At 44.4% G+C, this 22800-nt stretch overlaps 2 protein-coding genes across 2 annotated transcripts in view; one reads left to right on the top strand and one right to left on the bottom strand.

The window, feature by feature from the left end:
• Nucleotides 1-12715, bottom strand: part of NIPAL3 (NIPA like domain containing 3) — a 54546-nt gene extending 41831 nt beyond the window's left edge. The window contains exons 1-2 of the mRNA XM_005676843.3: nucleotides 12533-12715; nucleotides 8873-9205 (exon numbers count right to left, since the gene is read on the bottom strand). Of these exons, the coding sequence (XP_005676900.1) occupies nucleotides 8873-8965 (93 nt within the window). The 5' untranslated portion in view covers nucleotides 8966-9205; nucleotides 12533-12715. The remainder of the gene's footprint in view (nucleotides 1-8872; nucleotides 9206-12532) is intronic.
• STPG1 (sperm tail PG-rich repeat containing 1) overlaps nucleotides 12783-22800 on the top strand; it is a 64194-nt gene continuing 54176 nt past the window's right edge. Inside the window, exons 1-3 of the mRNA XM_005676845.3 lie at nucleotides 12783-14573; nucleotides 19718-19836; nucleotides 22491-22631. Of these exons, the coding sequence (XP_005676902.2) occupies nucleotides 22559-22631 (73 nt within the window). The 5' untranslated portion in view covers nucleotides 12783-14573; nucleotides 19718-19836; nucleotides 22491-22558. The remainder of the gene's footprint in view (nucleotides 14574-19717; nucleotides 19837-22490; nucleotides 22632-22800) is intronic.

Genomic DNA, 22800 nt, shown 5'->3' with positions numbered 1-22800 from the left:
AATTCTGATTTGAATCAAAACCTATGAACCTTATGTCAAAGGAAAATTTTTTAAACGAAATTTGGTTACATACTCTACACTTTTTCTTGTAGAGAAGTATGATAGGTATTTCCGTAAAACTTTTAACTGTTAAAAGACAGACACGTGTAAACAAAGAAGAACAAAGAGTGTTTTTGCTCACCACCCAATTCTACGAGGATTAGGCTGCAATCTGTTGCAGTTGCTGATCAACATTAAGAAAACAGGATGCTCTGTGTTTGGACAAACAGGCCTCTTAGAAAGTTAAATGCATATCTCAGGAAAAAATTTAATGAACCGAGATTCTTGAATCTTCCCACACATTAAAAAAAATAGAGCACAAAAACCATTAACTTGAGAGTTTGGGGGGACTAGCAATACTCTTTTACCCAGATGTATATTTTACTGCATGTGTTCCTAGTAAAAAAGCACATATAAACTGGTTATCCCCCCTACCTCTTCAGAACAGCTTTCTCAGAGCTACTGAGAAGCTGTCTCCTGGGCTATAGTCCTCAGTAAGGTCTCTGAATAAAACTTAAACTCACAACTCTTGCGTGGTGAATTTTTAAGTCAACACACATTTTTGGGATAATATTCTGTGGGGGAAATGGAACTTAGGGAGGAAAAGGAAAGATGTAGAATTTCCAACTGTTAAAGAAGAGTTTTTTCAGAAGACTGATGGTAGGTTATCAAGTGGTCTTTCTATTTTGGGGGCTTTAGTTAAGTGTATATAAGAGCTAAAAAAAAAAAAAAGAATTTAAATGCGCCAGGAACTATATGCCTTGCAGATATTTAAATCTGTACTGAAAAGTTTTAAGTTTTAGATGTCTACTAAAAGAAAGTATGAGAAAATACATTGTTTCCTTGGAGGGTCAAGCTTGAGGACTTCAGAGGAAGTCCTTCACTCTGTGTTTGGTTCTTAGGATTGAAAGCAAGAACATGAGCTTCATAACAGGCAAAGATCCTGGGGCCAGACAGGTACCCTAATAACTCAGTTTACCTATGCTAATGAGCAAATTGTTGTAAGCTGGCAGTAATTTTGCAGGAACTGTCTTGGGCAGGTAGAAGACTGGTTCCTGCTCCAACAACACCTCAAAGCTGCCTTATCTAAACCTTAGTGGGAGACAGAGGAGAGCTGGAACAGGCTCCAGGAGTCGTGCAGAAACTGAGACCCGGGTGGTGCTGTTCAGAGGGCAGGTGTGGGCCGCACACGTGCAGGCTCAGGGTAGGCAGGATGGTGGGATCTGCTTCGCTGAGCCTCGGCTCCTCTCTGCTCTGCTGGGTGGGAGGGCAGTGCTCCTCTGCCAGAGCTGGTGCAGAAACTTTTTGAGATTGTTTGGAAGAAACACTTAACACAGCAACTTAGAATTAGGGTGAACCATACGAAATAGCTGATATCCCACCAGTTTTGACCTACAAGGGTGGAAGATTCATATGGTTCGACCTATAACTGGTAGTCGCTGTATTATTTTCACCAGGGAGACCAAGCTGTCCTCTGAAAAGACTAAGTCTACATGGCTGTTGGAGAATGTGCTGTGAAATGTGGCACAAAATAGACTCATTTAAGTCAAGGGGTTTTAAAATGGGGCTGTGAGGCCACTAAGGAGATGGACCTTACATACATCCTCACGGGAAGGAACCATGACCTCCAAGGACTCTGTAAGCCCACGTGCAACTTGTCACAGTAACGACTTCCCCCACCTCCAGTGATGGCCTTAGAGCTCAATCACACTTAGCCACAAGGAGCTTCTGTCTCTAACTCCAATGAAAATCCCTGGTAACGCAAGCCTCCCTTCACCTTTAAAAGCCCTTGACTTTTACTGTTTGAATTGATACTTGAATCTGTCTGCCCTGGACTGCAGTTCTCGAATTCCAAATGAACTCTTTTTGTTTGATTATTTCTCCCTAGGTTTATTTAGGTTGACAGTGTTGTTAACAACTTGCCAAAGGGCGGTAAAGAGGGGACATAAGCAGCTGTGGCCAAACAGACAAGTCAATCAGAGAGGAGGCTGTGGAGGCGTGAAACCCGGAATGAAAATTGTGAAACTAACAAGGATAAACCCGTCTAAACATCAAAATCAAGGCTAAAAGGTTACTATACTAATGAAGGCTGGCTTAATTTCCGAAATATACAAATCTCATATAACTCAATTAACAAAAAACCCCAGAAAACCCAATCATAAAATGAGAAGAAGATCCAAACAGACATTTCTCCAAAGAAGATGTAACAATATGATGGCCAACAGGCGCGTGAAAAGATGCTCAGTGTCACTAATTATCAGACAAATGCAAATCAAAACTATAACAAGGTATCACGTCACACCAATCAGAACTGTCATCATTAAAAAGTCTGCAAATAGCAAATGCTGGAAAGGATGTGGAGAAAAGGGAACCCTCCTACACTGTTGGTGGGAATATAAATGTAGTCACTATGGAAAACAGTGTGGAGTTTCCTTAAAAAACTAAAAGCAGAGTTACCATGTGACCAAACCAATCCCATTCGTGGGCATGCATCTGGATAAAACTCTAATCTGAAAAGAAGCATGCACCCCAGTGTTCACTGGACCACTGTTTCTAATAGCTGAGGCATGGAAACACCCTGAATGTCCATCAGCAGAAGACTGGATAAAGACATGGTATCAGAGATATGGAATACTACTCAGCCAAAAAAAGAATGAAACGATGCCATTTGCAGCAACATGGACGCAGCTAGAGATTACCACACTAAGTGAAGTAAGTTAGAAAGAAAAAGAAATATTACCGTGTGATATATCACTCATATGTGGAATTTAAAATATCACACAAACAACCTTACCCACAAAACAGGAGCAGACACGGAAGACAGACCTGTGGTTGCCACCAGCAGGGGGTGGGGTGGTGGGGCAGAGGGATGGACTGGGAGTTTGGAATTAGCAGAGGCAAGCTATTTTATATGGAATGGACTGTATAGCACGGAAAACTATATTCAATATCCTGTGATACCACAGTAGAAAAGAATATGGAAAAGAAGAGTGTATATATATAGAATATAATTATATGTGTATATACATATATTTATACATATATATATGTATAACTGAACCACTCTGCTATACAGTAGAAATTAACACAACATTCTAATTCCAGTATACTTCAATAAAATAAATTAAAAATAATAAAGGCTGCTATTTATGGAGCAGTTATATGTATTACATATGTATATATGTCAGGCCTGGCACTAAGGCCTTTCTGCACATCACCTTTGAGTCACAGATAGCCCTATGAAGTGGGTATTACTCTGAGTCCTGTTTTAGCAAACAAGCTTGAAGGAGTTTAGCGATGAAGAAAGGAAGGCTCAGAGAAGTGAAATACGGTGCCCACGGTGAGGACCGGAGGACGCGAGACTAGAGGTCTGACTTCCAGTCTCTTGATGAGAATCCCTCCTCCACACTGTCTCCCACTGTGTTCTCTGAGGTTGAAGGACTTCAAAGGTGGCAAAAAAAAAAAAAAAAAGGTCCCCACCTTGTAAGTGCTACATTCCCACTGATGCCCCAAGCAGCTGAGGTTACTTTTAAAAGCCATTTCTACAAGCATATGAATCTCCACACCTAACAAGTGGCTACAGACAGACAAGGTTAGTAACAGCAATATAACTTAACACCCTTTCATCCGAGTGTTTCAAAGGGCTTCGTCAACCCTAATTACGCCCCAAAGCCCTGTGAAGTTGTGACTGGCTCGATTTCAAGAGAATTAAAGTCAAGCAAGGAAGTTGCCAGCGGCCCAGGGGTTACACAATTTGAACACACATCTACTAGCCGCCCTCAAGGGCCCGGTGGAGGGCGATCCAGAGTGGAGATGACAACCAGCAGGGCACCTGACACTATTTATGGAGCAGTTATACATATTATATACGTGTATATGTCAGGCATGGCACTAAGGCCTTTCTGCACATCTGAGCCACACATAACCCTGTGAAGTGGGTGTTACTCTGAGTCCCGTTTTAGCACACAAGCTTGAAGGAGTTTAGCGATGAACAGAGGAAGGCTCAGAGAAGTTGACATGAAGTTCCTCCTCCAAACCTCAGCACCGGAAACTGTGAAACAGCACCCAGGCCTGCTGGCAGGGAGGGAAGAGGACACGGCTGGTGGCCTTCATCTCTGAACACCACTAAGAGCTTTCTCCACCCATCGGGCTCTGCTTTTGGCTGAAGAACCACCCCAAGGGTTTTCACTGAAGTTATTTAAAGTGTTAAGTGCTCATGAGTACATCTGAATGGCTAACCCAGAACAGGGATTTGACCCTGGGATCAGTGACTCTGTGCATTATGAAAACAAAAGGTGTGGACTGAAACCTCGGTGCTCCCACCAAGGGGCAGGTTCTAGCCATGGCTCCAACAGACCCAAACGTAGGAAGGACCAGCAAACCCAGGTCTTTTTCCTCTCTGCTTCAGCTTACCAACACAGACTTCGAAGGTCAGCAGACTTGGGCTGGGGTTACTGCCTCTGCCACTGACGGCTGCGTGACTTCAAAAGAATCGCCTTAACTCTCTGAGCCTCAGCATCCCCTCTGAAAAATGGAGCTGACTGTACACTCCCAGGAATGTCACGTTATAAGGCACATGCTTAAACATCACTCGACAGGTAATAAATATTAAAACAATTCTAGCCGCTGCTATTATTATTTTTATAATTTTCATTTTTTATCATTATTGTTATTAGCAACACCGCTAAGGACCCTTCTGGCCCTGATATGCTCTGATCCAAGAATTGATCTTTCACCAGCTATAACTCTGAAAGAAAAGAAACTATTCTCAGAAAAGCAGCCAAAGGTCACAGAGGCACGATACCCTGGATACTGGTATCGGAGTGAAACCTCAGCTCAGATCTCCTGTTTTAATGCCTTCTTCACATCTGCCAACAAGAGCCTCTATTTAAATTCTATAAGTCCCCTACCTACAAGTGCGTTCAAAAGTCTAATTCATTTGTAAGTCCAACAAAGTGAGCCTGGGTACCCAATTAACACAATCGGCTATATAGTACTGTATTGTAATAGGTTTATGAAACTTTTCATACAGACAGTACATAAAAAACCAACAAACATAAAAAATAAAGAAAACATCCTTAACCTTACAGTATAGTACCTTGAGTACAGTAGTACAATACAATGGCTGGCACACAGGGGCACGCTTGCAGCTTTGAATGTTCACGACTCGAAGGTTCGTACAGAGGGGACTTACCGTACTATGGTGACAAGACTCATTGCCTGCTATTTAAGCTGACTTCCCATAGTCCCTTGAACTTAAAATGCTAACAGTTAAGTATAAACTGCATTCTGGCTTGCTCTGAGGGTTGAAAGTGTGAACGTGTTAATCTCTCAGTCGTGTCCAACTCTTTGGACCCCATGGACTATAGCGCACCAGGCTCTTTTGTCCGTGGAATTCTCCAGACCAGTATACTGGAGTGGGCTGCCATTCCCTTCTCCAGAGGATCTTCCTTATCCAGGAGTCGAACCCAGGTGTCCTTCATTGCAGGTGGATTCTTTACTGTCTGAGCCATTCACATTCAAATGTAATGGACGCAGCAGACTGGCTAACAGTCTCTGCAACACCTGTGACCTGGCCTCAAGCCAGCTCCCTGACGTTTACCTTCCCCAGCAAGTGAGGCATTACCTTCTCCACTGCCATTTCGACACCTACTAAACAGTATCAGGGAGAGAAGAGGCCTCATGTAGTGCCTGGCACAACGTCGGCAGGAGGCAATGTGTGTGAAAGTCATTCAGTCGTGTCCAACTCTTTGCGACCCCACGGACTGTAGTCCGCCAGGCTCCTCTCTGTCCATGGAATTCTCCAGGCCAGAATACTGGAGTAGGTAGCCTTTCCCTTCTCCAGGGGATCTTCCTGATCCAGGGATCAAACCAGGGTCTCCTGCATTGTAGGCGGATTTTTTTTTTACCAGCTGCGCTACCAGGGAAGCCCAAGAGTACTGGAGTGGGTAGCCTATTCCTTCTCCAGCAGATCTTCCCAACCTAGGAATCAAACCAGGGTCTCCTGCCTTGCAGGCGGATTCTCTACCAGCTGAGCCACCAGGGAAGCTCAGGCAGCAGGAAGTGGTGGATAAACCCAAGGGCTCTGGCAGCACACAGACTTGATTCAAATCCCAGTTTTACAGCCAAGCAACTGTGTGGTCTTGGGCCAGTTAACTAATCTCTGTGCGCCAGTTTCCTCATTTGTAAAATGCAGAAATACAAGTACCTACCTTCTGGGAGTTTTAGAGAATGAACAGTTCCTGTTATAGCAAACACAACTAATGCTAGCTGCTGTTGTTATGACAACCATAGTAACTGTGAATTGGTTATAAAAGTATAAAGGACCCACATTTTCCCGCCAGGAAGACTGACAGAGGCTTCATGGATAAGGTGATATTTGAGTTGGAGGTGGAAGGGTGGGTAGGATTTCCACAGGCAGAAAACAAGGAATGGTGCAGGCAGTTTCCAGTTTCCTAACCTATAAATTCAGGTCAGTCTCATAACCACCTTATAGGATGAACTTAGTGCGGACATGCAAAGGAATTACATGACCTTCCCCAAGCCGTAATACCAAAAGGGCTTCCCTGGTGGCCCAGATGGTAAAGAATCTGCCTGCAATGCAGGAGACTTGGGCTTGATCCCTACGTTGGGAAGATCCCCTGGAGGAGGGCGTGGCAACCCACTCCAGTATTCTTGCCTGGAGAATCCGATGGACAGAGGAGCCTAGCAGGCTATAGTCCATGGGGTTGCAGAGAGTCGGACATGCCTGGGCAACTAAGCATGCGCACACAATACCACAAAGTGATAGAACTGGGGCTGGAAGCCAGGTCTCCCGGATTTCAAAGGCCGTGCTCTTAACAGCCTACTGGATCTCTCTTTTTGTGCCAAATTCTGTCCAGAAGGGTAGTTACTTATGGAAATGTTTTCCCCGCCTCCCTCCTAGACTCCTTTAGGGAAAAGCCATCTCAGTGACCTATATAGCTCCCGTCCCAGTCAGCACAGGCATCCATATAGCTATGCATATAGCTCAGCTGAAATTCCTACTTGCTAAACAGAAGAAACTGAGGTCCAACTCTTGCAGTTTGAGGTAAAGCTTCCAGAGTCAGAGACCCTCGGGGATGCTAGTCATCAGCAGTTCAGCCTGCTGGTCTCTTTCACAGACCACCCTCCCTCAACACTCAGAATCCATTCTCTGCTGGGGTGGGCGAGGGCGGGGCTGTAACTCAGGGCACAGGCTTGTTTCTGAGGTCAGCCAGCTGATCAAGCTGCACTTGCATCCTCTTAGTGGTTTCCCCAAAGGTAAGAGACGACATTGGAGCAGCCCACCCAGCCTCAAGCCCACAGCAAGCAAAAATCCTGTTTGCTGGAGGACTCCACCCCCGGCCAGTACTGATTGGATCAATGTAGACACCTGATCCAAGCTGGGCCAATCAGATCCTCCTTCCTTTGAAGGTGGGTGTAAGAGTTCTTTCTAGTACCTTTCAAGCCTCACTGCCCTTCCTGCCCTTGAGTTCTATAAGCTACCATGTAGCCTTATATTTTCTTTTTGCTTAAGCTTCTCTGAAATGGACTTTTATTTCTTGCAACTAAAAGAGCCTGAACAAAATCAAGAAGGAAAGAGCAAGCTTCCCCTTAGAAACCCCTTCCCCTACCCCCAGGCGGAATGAACTACTCCTTCCTCTGCTCTGTGCATCTTCACCTGTTGCTGTTTGTAACCATGAGATATTTCTGAGTCAAGCAGTGAGTCAAACCCCTCCCGCATGCCTAGCGCTGGGCTAGGTGCTTTTTCGTTGATTTATGCAGCCCTAAAGGAATGAAGGGTGGAGGGAGGTATTACTGCCGTCATCCTACCCATAAGAGAAGCTCTGAGGGTTAGTTAAGCCTTACGTCCAAGGTTACTGAGATGGGAGCAGGTAGGGATTTGAAGACTGATCTTCTTTCCTTTATCCCTGCTCCCCCCACCCTTTCAGGTCAGTTCATCACCCTTTGTTCACATGCCTGTCTGACACCTCAATTCTTAAGCTTTCTGGGAGAGTCACTACAACTTATTTATCTTTGTTCTGGCAGGAAGATATTTCTGTAATAAATAACTGAATTGAGGATAAAAATGAAAGCTTATTAGACACCTCATCAGGGAACGTGTTCTATGTCTTCTTAGATTCTGTGTTTGTCTATTTGGCATCCATTCACCACAAGGTTAATTATATGAACTCTACTTTCTTATTTTCTGTATTTTCGATGCTCTGGCATTTGTGACCTTGCTACGTGGGGAGAAACTACCTCTCTCAGAGTTACCCAGTTCTTAGAGATAGCAAAGAGGCATGCACTCTGGGATGTTCACGGTAGCATCTGCAGTCACCCCAGATTAGAAACACTCTAAACAGCCAACAATAGGAGGTTCTGTCCCACAGACTTTGATACAGCAGCTCAACAGATTGGACAATCATTCAGAAAGCACACTTCCAACCACCACTCAGTGACACAGGGAAATAGTCCATCAACAAGGTTAAGGAAAACAACTGAGATACAAAACTCTCCAACCGCAAATTTGGAATACCGGAAAAAGACAGGAAGGAAATTTACAGAAACAGGAACAAAGGTTGTCTCCAAGTAACGGAGCCGGTGATTTTTTAAAGTCAAACCTTCTTAGGGGGAATGAATTCCTTTTTATGTATTTCAATGAACATTTCTTTAGATTACACATTCTCTTGTACACATGAAGGGGCTGCCTGTTTCTGTCAGTGATAAGCACGCAGACCCTAGATGTATCTGTTAGCCAATACTTCCCCATGTGACTGTCTCATTAGAAAAATATAAAATCCCCAATCTAAAAAATAATAAAAGCTCTTGCCTTGTAGGAGAAGGAAGCCTCTCTCACGGGGTTGGCACTGCTTGTGGGCAGGAGCTGCTGGAGCTGTAGGGCTGCACCATGAGCTCCGTCCATGGCGGGCTAAGGGCACAGGCCAGCTGGCCTAGATCCGTAGCTGGAGGTGCTGCTAAGCCATCTTTCCCAGCGAGGTTCACCTCCTTCCACCAGCCATCGCCTTCTCATGTGGAAAGAGTACTTCAAGCCTCTTTTGGCCAATTTACAGCCTTTTCCTCATCTTCACTCAGAGACGTGCCAGTTTCTAGGTTTCTTCTCAGGCAGACAGATGGGGACGCATTTCCTGATTCTCGTGGTGCCCTAGCAGAAGGGGAAGAACATTAAAAATGCATGTACAATGAAACACTGAGCTGGATTTGTTACCTGAGAAGAGATTACTATTAGGACAAAACATAAGCTGCCATGAGAAGTGAGGCCATTTAAAAAATTACATCATGCCTCTGGCCACTTAATAAAGATATGGCTCTCAAAACCATTTTCCCCAGTCCTTTAAGATCCCCTTTCCTCTTCTCCTTCACTTCCTTCCTTCTATCATACGTATGTGTGGGGGTTAGTTGCTCAGTCATGTCCGACTCTTTCCAACTCTATGGACTGTAGCCCACTGGGCGCCTCTGTCCATGGAATTCTCTAGGCAAGAATACTGGAGTGGGTTGCCATTTCCTTTTTCAGGGATCAAACCAGAGTCTCCTGCATTGCAGGCACATTCTTCACCATGTAAGCCACAAGGGAAGCCCTCCTTCCATCATATCCTAATTTAAATGCTACCTTTCCGTAGGTTCCCCTATATAAGAAGAACATGGCCTGTTCTTTTGACTTCTCTAGGACTCCAAAAAGAAAGAAAGAAAGAAAAAAATTCCTCTGCCATAAAAAACAACAAACCATCTGCATTCTGACTTAAGAAAGAAGGAATGAGAAGAAAAGTTATCTCCATGGAAGATGGACAAACTGGCCTGCTCCTGAGGGTCTGCCTAGGGTGATATGACATTAGACCAGGAGGCGGAAGACCGAAGGGACCAGATCATTTTGCCTCTGGGAGTCTCAGCTGTCTCACCTGTAGAACAGGGGTAATAATATGGCCTTAAGTAAAACCAGCAATGATGGAAATGCTCATTAACTTCATTGGACTGACATTTTCAGGGCATCTCAAGCTTTTCTACCAAATAGAGAAGAAAGAGAAAGTTCACCCCTAGTGTTTTGGGGAGCATGGCCAAAACACCTACCACAAGGGCTAAGGGTTTCTTTGAGGTTCATGTTTAAAAAAAAAAAAAGCATACAAATGAGTATTATACTTGCAAAGCTTCTTATATTAATATAAAAATATTTTACATTACTTTTGACCTGTTGTGTGCTTACCTGTTTTACCTTGGCCAAGTCATTTAACTTTTCAGCAAGTTTCCCCTGCTATGAAATATGGATATTCCACATCTATGTATTGTTGTGAGAATTTGGTGAAATAATGCATACAAAATGCATGTACAGCAAATGGTCAATGAATATCAGTTATTATTAATTTTATTCTTACCAGTTTATTTAATTTATTTATGAATACATCTCTCTTTGTCTCAAGCAACACATGTTTGAGGGTTTATTACATTCCAAACAGACAAAGTTTCTGACATGCTTCAAGGCATCAGAAAGATGCCTCCTATGGCTTACCCACTCCAGTATTCTTGCCTGGAAAATCCCATGGGCAGAGGAGCCTGTTGGGCCACAGTCCATGGGGTTGGAAAGAGTCGGGCATGACTTAGTGACTAAACCACCACCATCCTACCAGTAGCCTCCAGCTCCTTCTGTTATCTAGCCCCAGGCCCAGGAATTCTGGCTCCTGGCATGAACAGCACAGTCCTATGATACAGGACTGATACTGCATTCAGTGTCTAGGAGACATCAGATGCAGGGCTCAAGCCAAGGGCAGCACAAAGACCGTCGAACCCAGGCTCACTTTGTCAAAGAGCCTCAAAGTTAAATGACTGCTGCTGCCTCTAGACGAGATTATATAATCAGTACGTATATATATATATATATACACCTGAAATATACTTATCAGACAAGCTTATAACTCAAATCCCCATAACCAGATGTCCCTGACTATAAAGCCCTATGAATGTTTGTAATCTTGTGAAAAGCATAATTATTCTTCACTATACTTTTATGCCTTAGAAAGGAAGAGTGGCTCCTTCAACCTCTGAGACACTCCTAGAGGCTTTCAGCCTGGAGGTGAAGGGGCACCAAAGCAAAAATTCTGGGAAGCTGTTTGCTGAATCCCCTGTTTGACTGATGCCTCCCAAGATCTAGCCTAGAGCCTGGCATGGGGACCTCCATACATACCTACTGACTGGCTTTAGACAGGCCAGTGAAGCACCCGGTACACCTTGGCTGCTTCACAGTTGAGAAGGGAATGGCTTACTCAAGGCCTCACCCACCGCAACTCCAGAGATAAAAGCCATAGAGCCAGCCCCACCCACAGCACGTCAGAGAAGCCACAGGATGTGCCAAGGCAGTGATGGGAATCCAGGCCTCCTAACCTCCTTCGGATCAGCTGGTTTCTCCAGGTGGGTTTCTGAATTTGCTTTCCTTTGTGGTGGCTGCAGTTGCTCTTATTTAATTATCTTTTAAAAAGTAGCTTCCCTCTCTGCCTCAGGAACCCCCAGGCCTCTGAGGCATCAGGGCCCACAAAGATAGAAAACTCCCCCTTCAGCCAGGTAGCATTTTGGACAGAAAGCCTTGGAGGAATTCTGTGCAAGCTGTCTTCCCTTATAAGGCACATATTCTTTGCCTAATGACTTTCTTTTCCAGACTGCAAAACACTTTTCCAGGTCTAACATATGCCCCAGAGGCAAGAAAACCAATTCTGTGTTGCTCACCACCCCTTAAGTTTGAGGCCCACACAGCCATCCATGAGCACGGGGGTTACTGACTCAAAAAGGGAAAGATAAATCCACTAAAGGATGACTTTCACTCCACCCCCTAGTCCTCATCTGAGAATTATTTCACCAACCCACAAAGTAGGTTTCCTAGATTAGAGAACCATCGGTCTTGGCTCCTAAGAGTAGGGTCTGAATTAGAATTTGGCTCTATCTAAAGAAATAATTCAAACACTCCCTTTCCCACCACCTGCCGGTTCAGCTTTTGGTTGCTGAGTGCCAGTTACAAGCTTTCCCTTTCCTGGGCTTTGGCTCACGAAAGGGTTACACTCTTCAGTCCCCACCCAGTGCGCTGGAAATGACTTCCAGTGGCCAGCACGGACCAGGAATGCGCCCCCCACCCCCACCCCAGCCCTCGTCATGCACCTGCTAACTCCACTGTCTGCTTTCCCTTGGAAGCCCGAGCCGGCGTGTACAGGCACAATTGTGACGAAGTCACTCCATTTCGCTTCCTGATTTGGTCAAACCTGGCATCGCCTTTATTAAGGCAAACCCATGGCCCTCTCCTCGATGCGAAAGTGAAAAAAAAAAAAGCAGCATTCTGAGCCAACAAGACCCAAACTGACAAGGCTGGTGACAGCAAGAAGGAAGATGTGTGTACTGGGGACGTCAGAGGATCACAAAATGCCTTGGCTTTTCCTGAAACCGAAGGCTGAATTCAACCCCATCCCCACCCCCGCCTTAAGTCTAAATCACTACTCACCGGCTGCGTTTCCGCTAAGGCCCACCGATCAGAGGTTTCCGAGACAGGACGTGGACTCCTCGAGCAAGCCAGAGGCACAGCCCTCCTAAATTCCTTCCCCGACTCAAGAGATGCAGAGCGGCGGCTGTGTTGTGCTTTCCAAAGCCGCGATTCGATTTGTCAGGCTGCCTGTCAGTCAAAACTGACGGGCATCTGGCGCCGGCGAGTGGCTTCGAGGAGGAGGCGGGCGGGACAGCCCTCGGGCATTGATTGGCTGGACTGCGGAGCTCGCCGGACGCGTAGCGGGGGAGGCGGTGCCCCGCTGGAGCGCCGAGCTCACCTGGCGAGGGCCCCCTCTAGCGGCCACAGGGAGGACGTCGGGCTGGGTCTGGAAGGCTCCGGGTGACTTGCTCACTGCATCTGCCCTTGTAGATGGGGAACCTGCCCGGGTGTCCTCCCCACGCCTTTACACTCGGAGCCCTCTCCCGGCTTTGCTCCCGCTGTTCCCCGACCCCACGATCTCACCAGGTATTCAAATCCTACACATCCTTCAAGGCCCGGTTCCCCCTCCCCGCCAAAGCCCCGAGGCCATAAAAAAGCCTCTCCTTGCCTGTCCTCCTGGAACGCCTGTTGGCAGCACAGTACACCCTCCCGGTAACATCTGCATCTCAGTTCAGTTCAGTCGCTCAGTCGTGTCCGACTCTGCGACCCCATGGACTGCAGCGCGCAAGGCCTCCCTGTCCATCACCAGCTCCCGGAGCCTGTTCAAGCTCATGTCCCTTGAGTCGGTGATGCCACCCAACCATCTCATCTTCTGTCGTCCCCTTCTCCTCCCGCCTCCGATCCTTCCCAGCATCACGGTCTTTTCAAATGAGTCAATTCTTCTCATCAGGTGGCCAAAGTATTGGAGCTTCAGCTTCAGCATCAGTCCTTCCAATAGCAATACTTAAAAGTCCTCCCATAGCCTAGCACTTGATGAATGCTTCCGTAATGTACCACTGTAATAGTTCTAACAGATTCAAGGATATATTGAACAATATATCCTTCTTACTGAACTGACACATTGTTCACTATATTGAACAACAGTCTAGCCGATATTTTATAAGAACTATAATGGAGTGTAACCTTTAAAAATTGTGAATCACTATACTGCACACCTGTAACATATCATATAGCAACTATCCTTCAACTAAAAATTAATTTTTTGAAAAATAAAATGTATTTTAAAAAATAATTAACAGGTGCAGGGAGCTTCGCTGTTTCATATTTCATTCCAGATCCTCTCAACAACCCACTGAGTGAGACATCGGGCTCACGCCTGTTTTACGGATGAAGACATGATATTTGGATAGAGACCTCAACTGTGAGATAGAGGCAGTTGTGGTGCAAACCCTGACACCGAGTGAGCTCAGAGAGAACACCTGTCAGCGGAACGAGGTTGACAGAATTGTAGCAGCTGCCCAAAGGAAAGCGTGGCAGGTGCGAGATTTTTCTGGGGGCGTGGGAGGGAGGAGCTGAGATCAGAGGGCTGGGGACATGAAGATGTTTGGATTTCACCCTAAGTTTAAAGGGGAGCCCTTGGAGGGTTCTAAGTGAGGGAGTGACAAGATCCCTGATTGTCCTGGACCTGGGCAGCTCCATGGCTGTCCTTGTATGTTGTTGCCCATTATCAGTCTTTTGTCTTTGACTGTCATAAGGAGGGCGTCAGTGAATGTTAGTTCTTTTAGGTTTACTCCTTGAAGCAGGGTTTCTGGGTGAGCAAAATTCTAAGACGTTGCGCCTATCACGAGATTTAGGAGGTTGTCTAGACAAGCCCGTATTAAGTTTCCACGCCCATCCTGACGTAGTTAACCTGAACCCCCAAATTCTGGCCGCTTCCCAGCGGTTTTTGAAATGCCTCTGCTCATTGGCCAACAACTTTTCACGCTAAAGAAACGGAGGATACCATTGGCTCGAGTTCATCAGGAAGCGGGCAGAAGGTGGAAGCTAGAACGCTAGGCTTGTGGTTGCCATAGCGACAAGGAGGCCGGCGGGCCAGATTCAGCCCAGGGGGACAGACGAGGTAGGAAGCCGTCCCTTTTGGGGGACGAATGCTGGGGTCGTGGGGAGGAGGACCCGGCGCACAGCATTAGACGTCGACTGAGACCCCCGCCTGCCCCGTGCGTAATTCCCATGCCAAGCTAGGTGGTTCCTCGAGAGCCTAAGAACCCACTGTTGGAAGTTCCCCTCCCTGGAGTGTGCCTTCAGAGTCCCCACCTGAAAAGTGGCGATAATAACCAGGGCATGCCTTCCCCGTGGAGCTCCGGTGAGGGGCGTAGGCTACGGATTCACCCACCTCAGTCCAGGCGAATGTACAAACATTTGGGGGCATCTGGCAGCAGGTGGACGGCAAATAGCTAAGTTCTAACCCCGGGTCCACTCCACCTCCTGGGGTGTCCCTCCTCCTTGCTGGGCGCCTTGGTTTACTCATCTGTAACACGAAAGGGTGTGATTGGAATCTAGAGATCACTGGTGGTGGTGGTAGTTCAGTGGCTAGGTCGAGTCCGACTCTTGTGACCCCGTGGACTGTAGCCTGCCAGGCTCCTCTGTCCATTGAATCCTCCAGGCAAGAATACAGGAGCCGGTTGCCATTTCCTTCTCCAAGGGATCTTCCCGACCCAGGAATCGAACCCGGGCCCTAGCCAGCTCCTAAAGTTTCTTCCAGCTCTTAGAAACACTTTTCTCAGCTAAAGAAAAATATCAAATGGATTATTTACCTGAGAGTGCTTAGAAAAATGTAAAATATTTCCAAGATGCACTATAGCATTATAACTGAATCAATAAAAATCTCATATAGTCAAAACTGCTCATGTAAACCCCATAGAATTACCTAAAAGGTAACAGAATATGTGATATATTAGTATATATTGGTATACGTATACCAATACTAATAGTATATATTGTATATACTTTTATATATTGGTATACGTATACCAATATATACCAATAGTATATATTGTATATACTTGCAGTATATATTGGTATACTTGTACAGTAATATACACATTCAAATGTATGAAATATGTAATACTATAAGATAAATGGGGCTTCCCTGGTGGCTCAGACGGAAAGGTTTTTTTTTTTTTAAACAGAGATGGTAGAATTAAAACATGGCTATAGTTGTAGTCATGTGAGTTAAATCTTTAAAGAATGTGGCTCCTGATGGAAAGAGTTGTATTATGAGTACATCTGTATTCATTCTAGGTGAAGAAGTGAAGTGAAAGTTGCTCAGTCATGTCCAACTCTTTATGACCCCATGGGCTATACGGTCCATGGAATTCTCCAGGCCAGAAAACTGGAGTGGGTAACCTTTCCCTTCTTCAGGAGACCTTCCCAACCCAGGAATCGAACCCAGGTCTCCCGCATTGGAGGTGGATTCTTTGCCAGCTGAGCCACAAGGGAAGCCCATTCATTCTAGATAAAATGTGTCTATTCCTAGTATTCATCTATTCATTCAAGCCACAAATATTTATTGATCAATTGCTGTGTGCCAGGAAACAGTCTGAGGATTCAGTGATGAATGTCTTATTGATGAAGATCATAAACAAAAAATAATATATATATAAAATATAAAATATAATGTGGGTAGTGAAAAGTGCTTTGAGAAAAATAAAGCAGAGTCAGATGGGGCTAGAGAGACATGGGTGGTGCTTCCCAAGAGAGAGTGGCCAAGGAAGTCATCCCAAAGGCAGTTTGAGGACTGACCCAGATGAATCTGGTGACAGGGTGAGATGGTGCCCAGTATAGCGAAGGGAGGAATCCCCATGTTACAAGTGTTTCGCAGAAGCTGAAGAGGTCCTTCATGGAGAAAACGATTAGTTTTTAAGAGATAGGTTATGACTGCTGCCTTCAAATATCTGAAGAACAGTCACAGAGAACAGTGTCTTTTAACCTTTCTGACTGTGATCCATGGTAAGAAATATATTTTATATTGTGACCCAGCATTCATGTAAGAAAAACGTCACAAAAGGCTGTTAAGCTGTGACCTATTTTTCAAAACTCACCAATGTGGAAGAGGAGTGAAGCTTATTCTGAGCTCATTCAGGCAGGAACTTTCTAGCAATTAGAACTCTTAACAGTGAACTGCCTCAGGAATTTTCAAACTGAGTTCTGGGGAACCCCAGCATCCTGGGAAAATTACATTTTGAAAACGCTATGCAATATCCTAGTTTTTACGAGACCAATCATACACACTCAGGGGTGATCAATGTCAACATTTAGCATGCTAACATTTAATGTGCGCTGCTTTAGAGATTATTAGAGTGGTTCAGAGTAAGCAGAAGTCAGACTTCTGGGTTCAAAGTCTGATTCTACCTCTTACTTGTGGTATGACCTTGAGTAAGTCACATAACCCCTCCCTCTGACTATCAGTTTTCTTATCAGTAAATGGGGATAATACCTCACTGGATTATTTGAAGGATTGTATAAAATATTCTATAAAGGCATCTAGGAGTGTTAGGGCTCAAGAAATGATAGCTATTATTTTAAACTATTAATATATTATCAATGTGCATATATTAAAACCTAAAGTTAATAATAAAGTTAATAAAATTTTGCCAAGAAAATGCACTGGTCATAGCAAACACCCTCTTCCAACAACACAAGAGAAGATTCTACACATGGACATCACCAGATGGTCAACACCGAAATCAGATTGATTATATTCTTTGCAGCCAAAGATGGAGAAGCTCTATACAGTCAACAAAAACAAGACCGGGAGCTGACTGGGGCTCAGATCATGAAGTCCTTATAGCCAAATTCAGACTTAAATTGAAGAAAGTAGGGAAAACCGCTAGACCATTCAGGTATGACCTGAATCAAATCCCTTATGATTATACAGTGGAAGTGAGAAATAGATTTAAGGGCCTAGATCTGATAGATAGAGTGCCTGATGAACTATGGAATGAGGTTCGTGACATTGTACAGGAGACAGGGATCAAGACCATCCCCATGGAAAAGAAATGCAAAAAAGCAAAATGGCTGTCTGGGGAGCCCTTACAAATAGCTGTGAAAAGAAGAGAGGCGAAAGGCAAAGGAGAAAAGGAAAGATATAAGCATCTGAATGCAGAGTTCCAAAGAATAGCAAGAAGAGATAAGAAAGCCTTTTTCAGCGATCAGTGCAAAGAAATAGAGGAAAAGAACAGAATGGGAAAGACTAGAGATCTCTTCAAGAAAATTAGAGATACCAAGGGAACATTTCATGCAAAGATGGGCTCGATAAAGGACAGAAATGGTCTGGACCTAACAGAAGCAGAAGATATTAAGAAGAGGTGGCAAGAATACACAGAAGAACTGTACAAAAAAGATCTTCACGACCAAGATAATCATGATGATGTGATCACTAATCTAGAGCCAGACATCTTGGAATGTGAAGTCAAGTGGGCCTTAAGAAAGCATCACTACGAACAAAGCTAGTGGAGGTGGTGGAATTCCAGTTGAGCTGTTTTAAATCCTGAAAGATGATGCTATGAAAATGCTGCACTCAATATGCCAGCAAATTTGGAAAACTCAGCAGTGGCCACAGGACTGGAAAAGGTCAGTTTTCATTCCAATCCCAAAGAAAGGCAATGCCAAAGAATGCTCAAACTACTGCACAATTGCACTCATCTCACATGTTAGTAAAGTAATGCTCAAAATTCTCCAAGCCAGGCTTCAGCAATACGTGAACCGTGAACTCCCTGATGTTCAAGCTGGTTTTAGAAAAGGCAGAGGAACCAGAGATCGAATTGCCTACATCTGCTGGATCATGGAAAAAGCAAGAGAGTTCCAGAAAAACATCTATTTCTTCTTTATTGACTATGCCAAAGCCTTCGGCTGTGTGGATCACAATCAACTGTGTAAAATTCTGAAAGAGATGAGAATACCAGACCACCTGACCTGCCTCTTGAGAAATCTGTATGCAGGTCAGGAAGCAACAGTTAGAACTGGACATGGAACAGCAGACTGGTTCCAAATAGGAAAAGGAGTCCATCAAGGCTGTATATTGTCACCCTGCTTATTTAACTTCTATGCAGAGTACATCATGAGAAACGCTGTGTTGCAAGAAACACAAGCTGAAATCAAGATTGCCGGGAGAAATATCAATAACCTCAGATATGCAGATGACACCACCCTTATGGTAGAAAGTGAAGAGGAGCTAAAAAGCCTCTTGATGAAAGTGAAAGAGGAGAGTGAAAAAGTTGGCTTAAAGCTCAACATTCAGAAAATGAAGATCATGGCATCTGGTCCCATCACTTCATGGGAAATAGATGGGGAAACATTAGAAACAGTGTCAGACTTTATTTTGGGGGGCTCCAAAATCACTGCAGATGGTGACTGCAGCCATGAAATTAAAAGACGCTTACTCCTTGGAAGAAAAGTTATGACCAACCTAGATAGTATATTCAAAAGCAGAGACATTACTTTGCCGACTAAGGTGCGTCTAGTCAAGGCTATGGTATTTCCTGTGGTCATGTATGGATGTGAGAGTTGGACTGTGAAGAAGGCTGAGCGCCGAAGAATTGATGCTTTTGAACTGTGGTGTTGGAGAGTCCCTTGGACTGCAAGGAGATCCAACCAGTCCATTCTGAAGGAGATCAGCCCTGGGATTTCTTTGGAAGGAATGATGCTAAAGCTGAAACTCCAGTACTTTGGCCACCTCACGCGAAGAGTTGACTCATTGGAAAAGACTCTGATGCTGGGAGGGATTGGGGGCAGGAGGAGAAGGGGACGACTGAGGATGAGATGGTCGGATGGCATCACTGATTCGATGGACGTGAGTCTGAGTGAACTCCAGGTGATGGTGATGGACAGGGAGGCCTGGCGTGCTGCGATTCATGGGGTCGCAAAGAGTCGAACATGACTGAGTGACTGAACTGAACTGAAAGTTAATAAAAGCCTACTGTAGGCCAGGCAGCATTAACTACTTCTTGTGGTTATCATATTTATTTCTCATAAGCATCTTAAGAAGAAGGTACTGTTACCAATCTCAGTTTATCGAGGAGAAAATGGATTCAAAAGGTCAAGTGACTCATCCAAAATTAGAACTATTAAGTGGCAGAGCCCAGGACTATTAACCTTAAATACAGAAATAGATACTCTTGATCATTGCACTGGCCCTCACCTGAGAACTGCTTGAGCATATGCTGTTAATTAGGAAGGTGATATGTCTTCATTGCTCTTTCTTAGATTCCAGGCCCATGAGATCCTGTCATGAACAGTTATACGAGCAAGTGCACCAGTGAGACACACCTGGGCAGTGCTCCGTCCACACCTGGGCTGCACCTGCTCTCATCCTGGCTCCACATGCAGTAAGGAGGCTGGAAAGCATTATTAATAGTGTTGTCTTTGGGTGGTAGGAATGGATTGTTTTAAAAATCTTTTAAACTTCTTATCTTTCCAAAAACTGGACAATATGCACATATCACTATGTCATAAGAAGGTTTAATTTTTTCTAATCACCCACAATTATAGCACATTAAAGGTCCGTCTAGTCAAGGCTATGGTTTTTCCAGTGGTCATGTATGGATGTGAGAGTTGGACTGTGAAGAAAGCTGAGTGCCGAAGAATTGATGCTTCTGAACTGTGGTGTTGGAGAAGACTCTTGAGAGTCCCTTGGACGGCAAGGAGATCCAACCAGTCCATTCTGAAGAAGATCAGCCCTGGGATTTCTTTGGAGGGAATGATGCTGAAGCTGAAACTCCAGTACTTTGGCCACCTCATGTGAAGAGTTGACTCATTGGAAAAGACTTTGATGCTGGGAGGGATTGGGGGCAGGAGGAGAAGGGGACGACAGAGGATGAGATGGCTGGATGGCATCACTGACTCAATGGACGTGAGTCTGAGTGAACTCCAGGAGTTGGTGATGGACAGGGAGGCCTGGTGTGCTGCAATTCATGGGATCGCAAAGAGTTGGACACGACTGAGCGACTGAACTGAACTGAACATCATTTATTCCATTCTTCATTCATTAGTATTTATAAATGATGTAAATTACTTAGGGAGAAAAAAAAGATGAACAAAATAAAACTCAAGTCTGTTTATGAAAGATTAACTCTATAAAAATTTAATTATGTTCCTGCTCTTAATGACTAAAAACAGACAAATACATGAAGCATGGTTTTTAGACAGTGAACAACAGGGACCCCAGTTCTGTAATCCCTGAGAGAAGAAAAACAGGGTGAGCCCCACAACTGCTCCAGCTAATGCTGGAGAGAGTTTCTAGGCCACAGTTCAGGGAGAGGGAAACCCACACAAAGTCCAGCTATCTGAGCTGGGTAGATAGAAGTCAGGACTCAGGGAGAACAAAGAGGCTGGAATTTACAGGTAATGGACGGGCCTGCACAGAAAAAGTTCAGAAATAGGAAGAGAAATAATGGACACATGCATGCGAAGAACCTAAGACTTGGGAAAGAGCCACCGAAAGCAGCGTAAGGCCCAGAAACTGTACATATGCGTCTCTCTGCTCTTTCATATCTCCTTCCACTTAGGTCGCTACAGAGCACTGAGTAGGGCTCCTGTGCTGTGAAGTAGGGTCTCCTTAGTTATCTGCTTTATGTAACAGCAATTACATGTCAACTCCAATCGCCCAGTTCATCCCATCACCTGAACAATTTCTGGGTCTTTCTTACACAGAACTGGGACTACTTGATGTTCCCACAAGTCAGAATAGAGAGACACTATATTAGATGAGGACTGATTGGGTAGAGTCCATAGAAACATCATGTCTTCGTAGTGGAGCTAAATTATTCTCAGAATAAAAACTGCTCTGGATTCACCATGTGTGAAAATGAAAGTGACTCAGTCGTGTCCGACTCTTTGCAACCCCATGGACTGCAACACACCAGGCCTCCCTGTCCTTCGCCATCTCCTGGAGCTTGTTCAAACTCATGTCCGTTGAGTCAGTGATGCCATCCAACCATCTCGTACTCTGTCGTCCCCTCTTCCTCCTGCCTTCCTGCCTTCAATCTTTTCTCAGCATCAGGGTCTTTTCCAGTGAGGCAGCTCTTCCCATCAGGTGGCCAAAGAAATGGAGCTTCAGCTTCAGCATCAGTCCTTCCAATGAACATTCAGGTCTGATTTCCTTTAGGATGGACTGGTTGGATCTCCTTGCAGTTCAAGGAACTCTCAAGAGTCTTCTCCAACACCACAGTTCAAAAGTATCAATTCTTTGTTGTTCAGCCTTCTTTATGGTCCAACTCTCACATCTATACATGACTCCTGGAAAGACCATAGCTTTGACTATACAGACTTTTGTTGGCAAAGTCAAGTCTCTGCTTTTTAATATATTGTCTACGTTTGTTATACCTTGTCTTCCAAAGAGCAAGCATCTTTTAATTTAAAATTAATATGATTTACCAAATGTGTTGGTGAGGATGTCTAGCAATTGTAACAAATTACTGATACATGCAACCACATGGAAGAATCTCAAAAGCATTGTGCTAAGTGACAAGAGAGACACAAAATGGTATATACTATATAATTACCCATATATGACATCTAGAAAAGGCAACTGTTGTGACAGAAAGCAGAGCAGTGGTTGCCAGATGCCAGAGTTGTGGGGTGGGTATTGACTGCAAAGAGACACAGGGAGCTTTTTGGAGAGATGAATATATTTATATTTTAATTTTGGTGGTATTTTACACAATTGTAAACATTCACCAAAACTTAGAATTGTACATGCACTTTGAATTAATGAATTACCATGTATGTGAGTTATATCAATAAAATAAATGTGTGAAATTCAAGCCTTCAGGAGCTCTGTAAACAACATCAGCAAAGAACACTTTACAGAGTTCCTACTACAGGCAGTGCAATGTGGGATTTAGGGTTGTAGAAATTGGTAAATCTCAGCCTCTACCCACAAGATTCCTGTCTACCCAACAAATACAACAGAACCCAATTAACACGATTAACAAAATCGTGAAATGATTCCTACAAATGCTGTATTTTGCTGTTTCAGGTGCTTAGAAGAACATGTAGTCAAGTTTCTCATCAAACAAATGGAACATATCGCAGAACTTTGCTAAGATGGACAACTCCACACAAAACGAGCAACACTCTGGCAAAAAATATTCCAGAAAGGTTAACAAAGTACAGAAAGGTCTAGTGAACTTTATAACAGAGGTCTTTGGGGCGGGAGGAGCAAGCTCCTGACGTATGTTTATTTCAGTATGTAAGAGCAAATTTTAGGGGAATTTTAAGTGCTGGTTTATATTCACAAGGCTGTTCTTAAGGATATCAAATAGATTGCTTCAGTCATCCCTCCACTG

This window comes from Capra hircus, chromosome 2, assembly GCF_001704415.2.
Source record: "Capra hircus breed San Clemente chromosome 2, ASM170441v1, whole genome shotgun sequence".
NCBI classification, from domain to species: domain Eukaryota; kingdom Metazoa; phylum Chordata; class Mammalia; order Artiodactyla; family Bovidae; genus Capra; species Capra hircus.
This window is presented reverse-complemented; position numbering and strand designations above follow the sequence as displayed.